The sequence below is a fragment of the Pogona vitticeps genome, chromosome 3 (assembly GCF_051106095.1).
Source record: "Pogona vitticeps strain Pit_001003342236 chromosome 3, PviZW2.1, whole genome shotgun sequence".
Taxonomy (NCBI): Eukaryota; Metazoa; Chordata; class Lepidosauria; order Squamata; family Agamidae; genus Pogona; species Pogona vitticeps.
The window spans coordinates 262,941,908-262,955,807 of NC_135785.1; the positions used below are offsets into that span (position 1 = coordinate 262,941,908).

The following is a 13,900-nucleotide window of genomic DNA, read 5'->3' on the forward strand; positions in this document are numbered from 1 at the left end:
ACCATGTGCCTATATTTAGATGCCCAGTGACTTGAATTGCTACTCTTCCTTTTCTGAGGGAGCCTGCCTCTGTTTGGGAAATAACAACAACAATCATCATCATCATCATCACCTTAGAGCTGCAAAGCTGGAAGGGATCCTTGGGATCATGGAGTCTAGCCCCTGTTAAGGAGGCACAGCGCAGGATTCGAACTCCCCGCCTCTCTCTCAATGGCAGAGCTATCCAGTTCCATTCCAAGCGGGATTTTTATTTTAGTCAGTGCAGGAGCTGATCCGTGGAGGGGAGAGGATGGGTTAAGCTTCTAAAGGTGCTTCTTTTCTTTTCTAAGCCTTCCTCTCTGGTGACACGTGGAGAAGAATCCGCACAAGAAATGGCCATGTTGAAATGCGGTTGGCTCTGGCGGCAGAGTAAGTAGCTTCGGGATGTCTAGGTGGGGTGGAATGGAAGGGATAAGATGGCTGCCAGGGATTGTTACTTTGCCCTATTCCATGGGAGGTGATTTAAGTCTTCTCCCTCAATGGATTTGAAGGGGCCAGAAATGCAGTTTTGGACCCGTTCCACATTCCGAGAACAGAACGGCACAGGCAGGTTCAAATCTACCTAAACACAAATTGGATTCTGTTCAATTAACAGAAGGCAAAAAAAAAACTTTGTAAAGCATGGGGATTTTTGAGAGTTGTTATCCCAACACGGCTAGTGGCATCATATATATGCTTATGTGCTTTAGAGCTTTTTTTTTCAGGGGGTGTGGGTGTGTGTTTTCACACAACGGTTGCCTCTGTTTGTGATGTCTTAGCAAGATTCTTTCCTCATTCTCTTTAATTCTTGGTCTCGGGGCAAAAACAAAATAAAAATAAATTTAAAAAGGAGAAGAACGTGGGTTGGCGCCTTAAAGACAAACTGCTATATTTTAATGTGAGCTTTCGTGGACGAGTCCACCGCCTCAGATATAAGAGACATTCTTAAACATAAAAGCTCTCTCTGGGCGGTTTACAGTTTAAATACAGACACACAAAACAGAGAACATCTCAGTTTCCATAAAGTGGTTTTCTAAATTTTATGAAGCCCATTTTAATGTACTGCCCTACACATTTCTTTTGGTTTCGGCCTCTGTGGAAAAGCAGCATGAGCACTTATTAAAAATACTTATCCATCATCTCAATTTTCCTTATATCTCTTTCCTAGATCCACCCTGTCTTTCCTTCCTCATCCTATCAAATATTCAGTATCATCATCATCACCATATACACTGTCGAGTCAATTCTGACTCATGGCGATCCTTTTCAAGTATTTTCCAGGTAGAGAATACTCAGAAGGGGTTTCCCTCTTCCCTTTTTTCTTGGGGTGCTATTTTGCAGCTGGCCCAAAGCTACCCAGGCTAGCTCTTCTCTCAGAAAATGCAAAACAGGGAATTGAACTCGCCATCTTTTGCTCCGCAGCCAGATGCCATAAATCACTGAGCTGTCCAGCTACCTTTAGTCTCTCCTTTGGCCATCCTGGCTGAGGATGATGGGAAGTATAGTCCAGCAGCTTTAGAAGCTACCAGGTTTAGTAAGGCTGTTCCAGAATCTGTCTTGCGTCTTCAGCACAGATGACTTAACTTGCCTATCATAGGTATTTTTTTTTTTGAGTGATACCCCTAATCATGGGATGTTTTTCCCCCAAATCTGCATATTTTTACCATCTGTAAATTTCAGGTAAAAAAGAGAAACAAATTCACCCTCCTTTTCTTTTTCTCTTCCTTGGCTTCTGAGTCTGTCCATCAAGATTCTGACTTGATTCTCTGCCCTCCACCTTTTCGAGGGAAGACCTTTTAGAACCTTAGGAAAGAAACACAGATGTATTTCTTTTTTTAGCTTTTTAGAAAACTTTTTGTCGACAGAGAAGTAAATGTCTGGATTTTCCAGGAGGGGCTTTCGCTCACCACAATAGGACCAAAACAGAGGCGGCCCCACTAAAGTTCCAGAAGGATTTTTAATTGAAATAATATCAGCTGTGGGTCCGATGGCAATTTTTAGAGTATATATTTTTAACTGCATTTTAATTATTTTGCTTTTTTATTGTATTTTAAATGTTGTAAGCCGCCCAGAGACCTCCGGGTAGTGTGGGCGGCATATAAGTTAAATAAATAAATAAAGTATTTCTCCCAGGGTTAGGTGGGAGAATAAAGTTTTGAAAGTGGATGAAAAGGCTCGAGGAAGTTTGTACGGGCCAGAGAGAGTGCTTCCAAACGGCTAATGGCTTTAAAGGTCAATCCTGCGGCCTGGAATTAGACCTGCCTGAGGCACAGTTGATGTAAAAATCAATGTAATATACTGTACTGTACTCAGATTGCTAAGGACCTACTGACGCTCTGGCATTTACGCCCTGTGCCAGGCAGCAGAGAGCATTTGCAGGAAACATCCTGAATTTACAGCATTAACATAATGCCCTGGGAAGGCCTTCAAGGTGATTTACCATTCAAATGAGAAATAGGAAATAAAACAACCAACGGTTTGCAAAAGGGAATATAATTAAGCCGCAGGCATATCTCAACCTATTGGTGGTCATTTCAGGATCCCTGTTATCTGTCTGCTACGTTTATACCCCACTTTTCTCCTCCCATGGTATCCTAGCGATCCCCTTGTGAGGTAGGTCAGGGGGAGGGACTGTGACTGCACACATGCTACCCAGGGAGTTTCATGGTGGGGATTTGAATCCATGTCTCTGAAGCCTTAGTCTGTCTGTCTGACAGGCATTCCCACTGTGGCTTCTGCCACACTCCCTGGGGGGTGGTGGTCACATGGGGAATTACAATAGGGAAAAAAAGCCATTTGAAGGATCAGTATACACTGGTCCTCTTATCCATGGTCTGAAAATATTAAAAATATTAAAAGAAAAATCCTAGATATATATTTTTCTAAAGGTGATGTTATCAGAACTGGCCACAAGTGGGAGCTAGAGACCATGGAATGTATAACATTCACTATTCCAATAGTATTCACTATTATCTGCATTTTTCAGCATCCACGGAGAAGGATTGGAACTGATTCCCCACAAATATTGGGGGGGGGAGCTACTATGCTGGTTTCAGTGAAACCGAAGAGAATTGTGTTTGGGCCACGTTTTGTCCGAAGTTGCTTTGCTTGAGAGATTATCGACCTGAAGAGCGGGTCTCCTCCTATCCCATCCCCTCTTGACTGCCTGTTCCAACAGAGAACTCCAAAATTCCTCCCCTTTTTCAGGGGTTCAAGTGCTGTCGAAATCCTGGAGTTAACAATCTGTTTCCCAGTGTTCCTTACCCACCACCCACCCACCCATCCGTTCTCAAATCCCTTATCTCTGTTGTTGGGAATCTGAAGTAAAATTAAATCTTTAAGAAGCGAGTGTGGACGAAGACCAAGGAAGGATTTATTGGGTATTAGGCAGGTACCCGGAACGGGGGAAGCTGTTGTTATGGAAATGTGAAATAAAAGGGAACAAGAATAATAGACGTAGAAGGTTTTTCAGAAGAAACAGGAAATGCCAACGTTCACTGAAAATCACACCTCTGTTTCAAAACAAGGGTAGAGACCACGTGAAATGAAATCAGTCCCTTTTCACATAAGCCGTTACGCCCACAGCTTGCAAATTAAAAAAAAATGCGCTGGAAAACAAAGCTGTATGTTGAAAAGTAAACAACTAATTAATAGCGGCAGCTGACGGGTCAGAAATGAATCTCACTTGGAAGGGGGTGCTGTTTGGGAGAGTCACATCCAGCATCCTGCCACCCCCCCCCTCATGTCGTGATGATGGCGATGAGGATGGTTTCGGTGCTGAGTGCATAAACAATGAGGGTGAGACTCAACACGGTGCACATCTAATGAATGCCAGCGTTGAATGAGTGGTTAGCACCCGACTGTCAAGGAGTTTGCTATGGAAACAACCTCTATGGCTTCCATCAGAGATGGAGTCGTGCCTATTAAATCTGAGGGGACTTGGTTTTCAGCCAAAGCTGAACTGTTCTGGGGGTGGTCTTTGGTTTATACATTAGATTATAATTTCCAGAATTTCCCAGGGTCATTTCAACCCGGAGTGCTCCCTGGAAAGACGGATCCTGCAGCTGAGGCTCCAATACTCATGGCCATCTCATGAGAAGAGAAGAATCTCTGGAAAAGACCCTGATGTTGGGAAAGTGTGAAGGCAAGAGGAGAAAGAGGATGACAGAGGATGAGATGGCTGGACAGAGTCACCGAAGCGACCAACATGAATTTGACCCAACTCTGGGAGGCAGTGGAAGACAGGAGGGCCTGGCGTGCTCTGGTCCATGGGGGGTCACGAAGAGTCGGACACGACTGAACCACTAAACAACAGCAACTGATCCAAGCTCTTAGTAATCATGAGATGGGTTGTCCCGTAGCCTGCCTAAACCCCGTCGCTTATACTAAGGATGTAGTATCATAGAATCACAGAATCATGGAAGGGGCCTCTAAGGCCATCTAGTCCAACCCCCTGCTCAAGGCAAGGATCCTAATCAAAGCAGATTTTCCCTTGAAGGCCTCCAGCGTTGGAGGGCTCACCACCTTCCCCTGAGACCATGGGTTCCCTTGTCGTACTGCTCTAACAGTAAAGAGATTTTTCCTGGTATCCAACCAAAATCTGGCTTCCTGTTGTTGTGTGTCCTGCACTCTGGGAGGATCGAGAACAGATCCCGCCCCTCCTATAGATGGGCTTTCAAGGAGATGAAAAATGCTATCCTATCTGAAACCAGATTCTCTTTCCACCTTGTCACTTAGCTTTCTGGGCATTTTAGACCAAAGAGAGTTTCCTGGGTGTCTCTGCTCTGATCTTTCTCTCTCTTTTGCTTTAAAACAACCACCAACAACTAGAGGTGGCTGGGATCAGTCCTGAAATTGATTTCCTGCATTGACTGTTCTCTACCCCCCACTCGACTTTGCTACACGTCTTAGGTGTAAGCAGCTTTCGGCTTTCCCCTGTGGTTTAGGCGCTGGGTGGGGGGAGAATTCGAAAACGGTTCCCAGGATCTCCATGGCTGCCTGATTCTTGACCCCAGTGGTTTGGAGCTTTAAGGCACAGAGACGGTTCTCTTTCCCATCCTCTGCTTCCTGATGCTGCCATTGACGAACCTAGAACCTCAAAGATTCTTGGGGAACCCTTTCTCGAGTTACGGTTCTGTGATTCTCTCACCCTTTTCATTTGTTAATTAAGGGGGGGGGAGCCCACAGAAAGGGCGGAGAAGAAGGACAGAATAATGTAGTACTTTAACAATCGATGTCCTTTATTTTGGTCCAACAGAAAAGGGGTGGTGAACGGAGTGCTCTTTGTACACAATTTGAAAGCAAAAGAGGGTGATACTTTTATGAGACCTACGAAAACATGACAAACCTAAGCTTGTGTTTTGGCACATGGTCAGCCATGGGGTTTGATCCTGTTTCTCCTGCGCCTCCCACAGCCTGAGGAAGACTCGTGTCCCGCTGATATCTAGCCTATGCTTCTGATACGTTGGTAGACCTGATCACAGTGCCGCCCACCCTTGTCTTCTGAATCATGTTTGGTGAGGGGTTTTGTAGACCAAAACCCACTTCTTAAGACACAATGAGTGCAAATACGGCACCTGCTGCATTTGTAGGAGAACTGTTGGATGTCTCAGGGGTTTAGGTGTCTGGCTGAGAGTTCGAATCCCCCCTGTGTCTCCTTGAAAAGGGCTGGATTTGAAGATCCATGGGGCCCCTTCCAGCTCTGCAATTCTAAGATGACGCCGATGATATCCCCACGGTGGGAGACCTACAAGAATTATTCCTCTTGTGCGTTTACCCTTCCAGCAAATATTAAACCCTTCCCAACTTCATTCCTTTCTGCATCGCTGCAGAGCCTGCCGAGAGCCCCTCCCTGCAGGTTGTCTTCTAGCAGGAATCCTGGAACTGTGCAATATATTTTTCTTCTGCAGGCTCTATTTGCATGTCTCCCTCCTTGCTGTCTCCTTCCTGTTCCTTCCTGATGCATCAATGCAACGCTAGCACCTCCTTGTCAATGGCAGAGCTGTTGACGGCTGTCAGTTGAGGATATTTGATCACCAGAACCTGCCTCTTTGGAACACATCTAGCAGACAAGGCAAAACAAGATAGGAAGAGAGGCCAGGAAGGAGAGTCAGCAAAACGCAGCGCATCGTCTACAAAAAATAAAAAATAAAAAATAAAAGTCCACCAGTGCAAGCCTGTGTTATGCCTGTTCAGCCAAGAGAGGATTGATTTTTGATGGACACCATTTCACTTTAAGAGATGATGTTACCTGGCCTGCGTTTTCCAGGATTGTAGCCCAGGTGTACAAATGCCGTCGGAAGAACTGAACTGCAGTCCTCAAAACCCTATGCAAATAAAACTTGCTCATCCTTCGGGCATCATAAGGCTCTTCTCTCTCTCTCTCTCTCTTTTTGGCCAACCGTCAAACAGAACAAATTCCATTTTCAAGGGGACTCCGGACGGCGTTCTCAGTGAATTGAGTCCTCTGTTTTGATGCAGGAATTTTACTGCTGCAGAGTTTGCTCTGGATTCTTGTACTGGGATCATAATTATCATGACTTGCTGTCAAGTCAAAATTCTGCTTAGCGTGACCCTTTTCAGGGTTGCCTGGGGATGGAGTCCTCTGGAGAGGTTCCCACCTCTTGGAGGGGGCTGCATCAGAGAAGTGAGGGAGTAACTGTTAGATTGAGTAAGAAATGATCGGAAGTTCCAAAATGTCAGTACTTTGAAAAAATTATAAAATTGGTTTATTTATTTATTTATTTATAAGATTTTTTTAGCCGCGCCATTACCAGGGGTCTCTGAGCAGCATACAATAATATTAAAACTTAAAAAACATTAAAACCATTAAAAGTAGGTAATATTATAATAATACCCTATATTAGAAACAGTCATTAAAACATGAATATTAATAAATCCTGCTGGCCAGCTAAAGAATAGTATTTAATTAAAATGCTAGCTAAAGAGAAAGGTTTTTGCCTGGCGCCGAAAAAAAGCCAAAAATGGGGGAGCCAGGCGGATCTCTATAGGGAGGGCATTCCAAAGTTGGGGGGGCAACATCCGAGAAAGCCCTATTTCGGTATGCCGGGCCCCCCCCACCTCTTTCAGGGACGGGACCTTCAGAAGGGCCTCCTGGCCTATGCTCCCTCCTACCTATGAACCCCTTTCTGTATACCTTTTACTAGAAACTTTGTAAAATGTTTAGGATGGATGGATGGATGGATGGATGGATGGATGGATGGATGGATGGATGGATGGATGGATGGATGGATGGATGGATGGATGGATGGATGGATGGATGGATGGATGGATGGATGGATGGATGGATGGATGGATGGATGGATGGATGGATGGATGGATGGATGGATGGATATTCACCTTCACCGAACCTGCTTTCCTGCACAGGCTCCATTCTACGACGCTGGAAAAGAAACTGGTTTGTCTTATGGGTGGACGGAAGTTTGGTCTATTACCATGATGACACCGGGCATGATATGGACGGCCGGATCAACATCAAGTTCAACTGCAGGGACGTCAGAACAGGGCGCGAGTGCCGGGGTGAGTCCATGGGCCACGGGCAAGCCACGTTGCCTTGGGCTATGCCATGATATGTCAGGACTACCACCCCTGTTTGGTGTTGCTCCCATCTTCTTACGGAGACTAGAGGAATCTCATATTTGGACCAGAAGTCACATAAATCTAGTGGCTGTTTTATTGAGCTTGACCTGCCTGGCAGCGATGTTGTGAGAATAGAGAGGAGAGCTACGTACACTGCTTTGAGCTCTTTGGAGGAAAAGTGGGATATAAAATATTATATATAAATTACTATGTTGGAGGAAGGGTAGAGAGACCAGAAGTGTCTTTTTTGAGAAAAAAAGAGTGCCTTGTTTAAAAAAATAATAATCTCACTGTCTGATAACCAGGATCTTTATCTCAAAGAGACTTGGTTTTGTTCAACTACCATATGAATTATAAAGCTAGTTTTCCTTTCTTTTCCCCCAAGGAATCTAAAGGGCATTTTTATCCTTAGGACCATCTCAGCGGGAAAGACTGGGCTAATCTTGGCCACCCATCCATCTGCAGAGGAGGTCTCGGCGCACTTTTTCGGAAGATGCCCAAATGGGGAAGAGAGGGGCAAGAGGGCAGGCGAGGACGGGGTCCACCTGCCGAGGGGGGGCACACTTTTTGCCAAAAGATTCCCACGAGGTCACCCAAACCTAAGGTTGGATGGATCTTGAAAGATCATCCCGTGCAGGACAGAAATGGAAGGCTCTTTGCTGATGCACGAAAGGCTGTTTGTAGGAATGGCAAAGGTAGCCACATGGCCTCTTTCTCCTTCTGGCTCCGAGATCTAGACTCGATAGTGTCGCCTATCTCAGCCTGGCACCCACAGCCCTTTAGAGAATTTCCTAAGGGCCACAGAACATAGGACAGGATCTGGTCTCACCTCCTTCCCCTTTGTCGTTGCTGCTTTTTTGTTGTTTTGACTGGGTTCTTCGTAGGCATCAGCATCTCCTCCCGCCCTCCCCCTTCTCTCCTGGCTCTGTTTGTTGCTCTTGTACAGCATGGTACCACAACGGCTGAGTCACTCAAACAATGGGTAGAAATAAACAGCCGAAACAGAGGCTTGGTTCACGGAAGCGGGCTCCCACTTTGGAGCCTTCCCTCCATTCTCAGGCCAAGCTCGGCAGCTGTTCAGCTGACTGCCCGTCTCTAGCAAAGCCCCCCCCCCCCCGGTACCATCGAGGTTCCAGAAAAGGGATGCATGCGGTTCAATGAGCTTGCCGTGATGGCCCCGTCTCATTTTTGCTCCCCAGTTGCAACTCTGGCTCGAAAGAGCTGGCAAGAAGCATCGTTCCCTCCGGAACAGAATCTGACGGCAGAAATTTGCAATATATTCCCTGGTGTTCGTACTTCAAACGGTTTGAAGAGCCATGGAGGTAAAATAAGCCATGGCTGTTTCAGCTCTGGAAAGACTGTTTACTGAACTCCATATAAAAATCCTGCCTTATGGGTATTATGACAAGGAGATCTGCAAGTGGGATCTGAAGGCCTTAGGAATGGACCTCAATAGATGGGAAACCTTGACCTCTGAGGGTTCGGCTTGGAGGCAGGCAGTGCATCACGGCCTCTCCCAATTTGAAGAGACCCTCGTCCAGCAGGCCCAGGCAAAGAGGCAGTCTCGAAAGCAGCAAAATCAGGGAACTGAACAGTGGGCAGATTGTATTTGTCTTCAGTATGGAAGGGATGGTCACTCTTGAATTGGCCTCCTCGGCCACACGAGACGCTGTTCCACGTCTTCCATTCAGAGCAGGTTACCATAGTCTCTTGAGACTGGAGGAGGCCTACATAACCCTAGAGTTGGCTTAAATCACAAGCCCCTTTCCGGAGATGTTGGTCTCCCCCGAAACCCCAAGCACAATTCACAGTTTAGCTCCCTGCTGCTAGTCAGAGAAGAAGAAAGCAACTTTTTTTGACTTTCCGACGCGATGGCCATGCTGCCTGGTGGGTGCTCAGAATCATTGACCAAAATAGCAGCTTAGCACACCTTTGTAATTTCACAGCCTTTCGTGCATCAGCGAAGAGCCTTCCATTTCTTTCCTGCATGGAATGATCTTGCAAGATCCATCCACCCTTAGAGAGGCCTGCAATGCCTGCCTCCAGGCTGAGCGCTCAGTGGTCAAGGGTTCCCATCTGTTGAGAAAATCCATTCCTAAGGCCTTCTGATCCCGCTTGCAGATCTCCTTGTATCGCAGCTGTGGTCTCCCTCTGGGGCGATTTCCATGCACTAATTCTCCATACAGGAGATCTTTTGGAATCCAACCATCAGCCATTCTCACGACATGCCCAAGCCTGACGATAAAAGGACCAACGCACTGGAGCAGCTCCGACTGTGCTGATCCCATCAATGACACGATCCAAGTGGGTGTTTTAAGTAGGATGCTTAGGAAGATCTTCCCAGTGAAAAATCACCATATTGCTAAAATCAGCCTCAGCTTCCTCGTGGCTCTAGGAATTTCTAAACCAGAAGGGTCCGTCAGACAAGTGTCTGGTAAACCCAGGCCGTCACAATGAATACGTTTCTTCTTCTGCTGCTCCTGCTGTGGGTGGGAGTACATGCCATGCCACCCCGGGAAAAAGCTGGGGCATTTGGTACCAATACGCCGGGCTGAATATTATACTCCACCCCCCTTTCATGGTTTTGATTCCCTTGAACAAGAAAATCATTCTTCTTTTCCGAGCAAGGAGTGAGACTGGCCAGAATGATGTCGAAGCAGAGATTTGGGGTCCTTAATTCTGGGTTCTGCTCAGGTTCAAGCACCACAGGAGATGCTCTGCGTTTGGCGCTGCTTCAAGCTAATGCAAATGCAGCCACTGGTTTAGCCGATTCAGTCCTGGTTCACGTGGGAAAATGGAATTAGAAGGCCTGTGATTTGTAACGAGCCTCTACCTGGGCTGCAGTAAGTTGAGTGGTTAAAAGAGGTTTTCCACAAGAAGTATTCCAACATAATCCTGCTGCAATTTGTATTTATATGTTTGCTCTCTCGTAAGGAGCGTTTCAAACGGCAAGTACGTCTTATGTCAAGCGCCTGCCGTTTTGTTGCTGAAACGCCTGCAATATATTTTCATCCCATTTGTGTTTCAACCTGTATGCAGAGCCTAGAAAGTAGCTGTTAATAAGAATGAAAGCCGTGACATGCGGAAGCCGTCCAGAACTGTGTAATCAAAGCATGCTGCTCTGGAGCTCCAAACTGGTGCAGTGTTTTGAGTTTCTGCTTAAAATTCCTTGTGCTGCACAGCAGAAGTTCAGAGATCCACAGAGGAGAACAGCTGAACATTCTGCATCCTTTTCTCCTTAACTGGCACTTATGGTCTCAGGAACTCCACTCTTGAGATGTTTGTAGGAGAAAGAATAATAACGTTTCGTTATTTACAGTTGTGAGCAGATCAACAGCAAACTAACAATACTCTGACTTCCAACCAACTAAAGAGAGGGGGAAGAGAGAAGCCCTCCGTAGAGAGGTGGGGCTCTCTTCGAAGTCAGAAGTTGGAAAAAAATGATTGGTTATTGCTGGATAAACAATCGTCACAGCCCAGAAAAGGCCCTCCCAATCAAACAGACTGAGGGGAGCATGCAAGGTTGTAAAAACTCCCAACATGAACCTCATCCTGTCTCTGCTCGACTCTGGATGCATTCAGCATGTCATGAGATAGATTCTTCTTAACAATAACTCTCCAAGCTCTGTTTGTAGGCTGGCTAAACTCCTGTCAACAAGACAAGCTATTTATTTGTTTCTTTTTCTTTGTTCATTCATACGCCTCTCACTTTTCCCCCTGAGATGGTGCACAACACGGATTGAAAAATAGATTTTGCTAAAAGGTGCAGTGATCACATTAAAACAAAGGGAAGGAATTAAAAATGAGCCCCGGATTAGAACCATTTAAAAGCGATTTGCAAACCTGTCAGGGGGCTACCAAGAAAAGGGCAGCCCCCACCATTAGCAGCCCGCTCCTCATCCACTAGTCACTGGCCCAACGGCCGTTTGAGGAAAATCTCCCATCTTTACATACAGTGAGGGACCAGCCGGACCTTCTTGTGGAAGGGAGTTCCACAGACTATGAGCAGCCACCAAGAAGGCCCTCTGCAGGAAGACTAAGGAAGTTTCACATTCAATTTCTCCTTTTCTACTTCCCAACCCAGCCCTCGGAAGGACAGAGGACAGGAGCCAGGTGTTATTAGATACCATCGATGATGGCCATCAATTTATGGATGACTGTGAATCAATGACCTTTATAATGAGTTTATTGTAAGATGGTCTGGGGATTCTGGGAGCTGTGGTCAACAAGGCAACTTTCTGGAGCTCTGCCGGTGCCTTGCTTAGAAGTCCCTTTTCTGCCCTGCCAGCCTTGTTTGAACTTCGCCTCGTCTACCAGGCATCTCTGAGATGGTTGTCCGGATCTTTGGTGGCCACAGCAGGAGCCATGAAATCGGCTGCTTGTCTCCGAGGGCTATCTCCGAATTATGCCCTTGTAGCTCCCCTGAAACGCTCAGGCGCCTGCCCTTAATTCTATGTGGCTTCAAGATACTGAGGTTTCACTCCGGAACCCATTCACGGGCTTTGAACAGCGAGTACATTTCTTGCAACTTCGGAAAGAAACAAGAGGGGTAATAATAAACCTTTGATTAATTACAAGGTTACTGGAGTCTGACTCCGATCCTAGGCAAAGCAATGAAAAGACTCCATTAATAGAGACGTTAACAACTAGAAGGTTTTTAATCAACTTTTTCGGCACGGTTTAATGAACAGTAGTCCTGATTAAGCAAAAGTCCCATTTATTGTTTTATTTAATAGGATCGTGTTTCATCGATGACTGCTCCCTTGCTTCGATTCCAAGAGTGTTTTTTTTTTTTTAAATTTTTAATTCTCTTTAAGATGTACAAGCTGCCTTTCAGGGTAATCCCTGTTCTCCCCCCCCTCCCCCCCCGGTGATGTATAATGAGACTTTAAAAATATAAACACAATCAAAGAATGAAAGCGAAGATAAGATCAAAATTATATGGAACCGCCACTGAAGAACGCCAGCGAATTAGAGGCCAAGTAAACTGGTCTTTCATACGGGATGGGGAATCGCTGACTACAGGCAGATTCAAGCTTGCAGATTGCTAGTATTCTTATCTCTGATCACTGATCGGAGGTTGGAGATAAGAATTTGCCCATTCAGGGACTGAATGGTGGAGAGCTGAGTTTTGACCTGCAGTTCTGGAACGTCCCCCCCACCCCTCAATGGGGAACTTAGCTCTTCGGGATGGGCGGCCTTGGAAGCTGTTTCACGTGGGTTTTTTCTGAACTCGTGCGCCTAGAATTGAAATGTGTTTCCCAGGGGATGGCGAGAAAACACCCGCGCTGGAAAGAATGGCCTCTGGCTCTGCCTCATGCCTTTGAACCTCCACCTACTGCTGGAATGTCCTCTTCCCGAGCCGAGCAGGACACTCACCCCCATGGTCCACCCCCCTCGGAATAATGGCCCACTTCTCCTTTAAAGGCTGTCATGACAGAACCTGATACTGAAGGCAGAAAGCAAGTCCGATCCGGGGATGCTGGGGGATAAAGGCATATCCAAGAAAGCCCGTTCCGTTCCTCCAGATGAGGGCACAAGCATTTTGGAGAGGGCTGCCCTACCATGTCTTTCTGTGGGCCCCTCTCTCCTCCGATCCCCACTTCTTCTTCTTTTTAAGTTACTGCTTCGGAAAACCTCCCAAGAATGGAGTTTCTCCTTTTAATGAGGCTGTAGGGCCTCCCTCTTGCACCACTTAGTACACCCACATCTTTTTTGGAACCCAAAATGTCAGTCGCTTCCAGTTGTCGTTTGCATTTGTTGTTTCCTTTGGGGCGGGGGGGGGTCTGCATGGCCCCTGATGGTTCCAGAGGCCAAAAGGGTACCTCCTGGACCACCCCCACCACCCTGCTCTAGATGGTTATTTAAAGTCTTTGGGGTCGCCCTTCCCTGTATTCTTCCTCACCATCACGTCCTAGAGTGGCACGTTGAATTCTGGGTTGAACACAGTGGGTGAGTAATGAGACGCACCCCATGAAACTCGAGCAGGAACTCTTTCAGAAGTGTTTGCCCACGGGTGGGGGTGATATAATTCCATTTGTGCTGCCACGGCTGCATGAATTGTCCTTAAGCATTGGTGCTCCAGAATAACATAACCTGGAGGGTTTCTGTAGGAGCAGGGCTTTCTCACTGGTGGCACCCTGGTTAAGGAACTCCGTTGATGGGTGTTGTGGGTTTTCGGGGCTGTCTGGCCATGTTCTGAAGGTTGTTCTTCCTAACATTTCACCAGTCTCCGTGGCCGGCACCTTCAGAGGACAGGAGTCAGAACTCTGTCTGTGCTCTG

General features: G+C 46.5%; 1 protein-coding gene across 2 annotated transcripts in view; it reads left to right on the forward strand.

Annotated features, from left to right (window-relative positions):
* Positions 1–13,900, forward strand: part of PLEKHB1 (pleckstrin homology domain containing B1) — a 38,788-nt gene that overhangs the window by 2,286 nt on the left and 22,602 nt on the right. For both annotated transcript variants that reach the window (XM_072993434.2, XM_072993435.2), the window contains exons 2-3: positions 330–408; positions 7,405–7,557. In XM_072993434.2, the coding sequence (XP_072849535.1) occupies positions 372–408; positions 7,405–7,557 (190 nt within the window). In that variant the 5' untranslated portion in view covers positions 330–371. The remainder of the gene's footprint in view (positions 1–329; positions 409–7,404; positions 7,558–13,900) is intronic.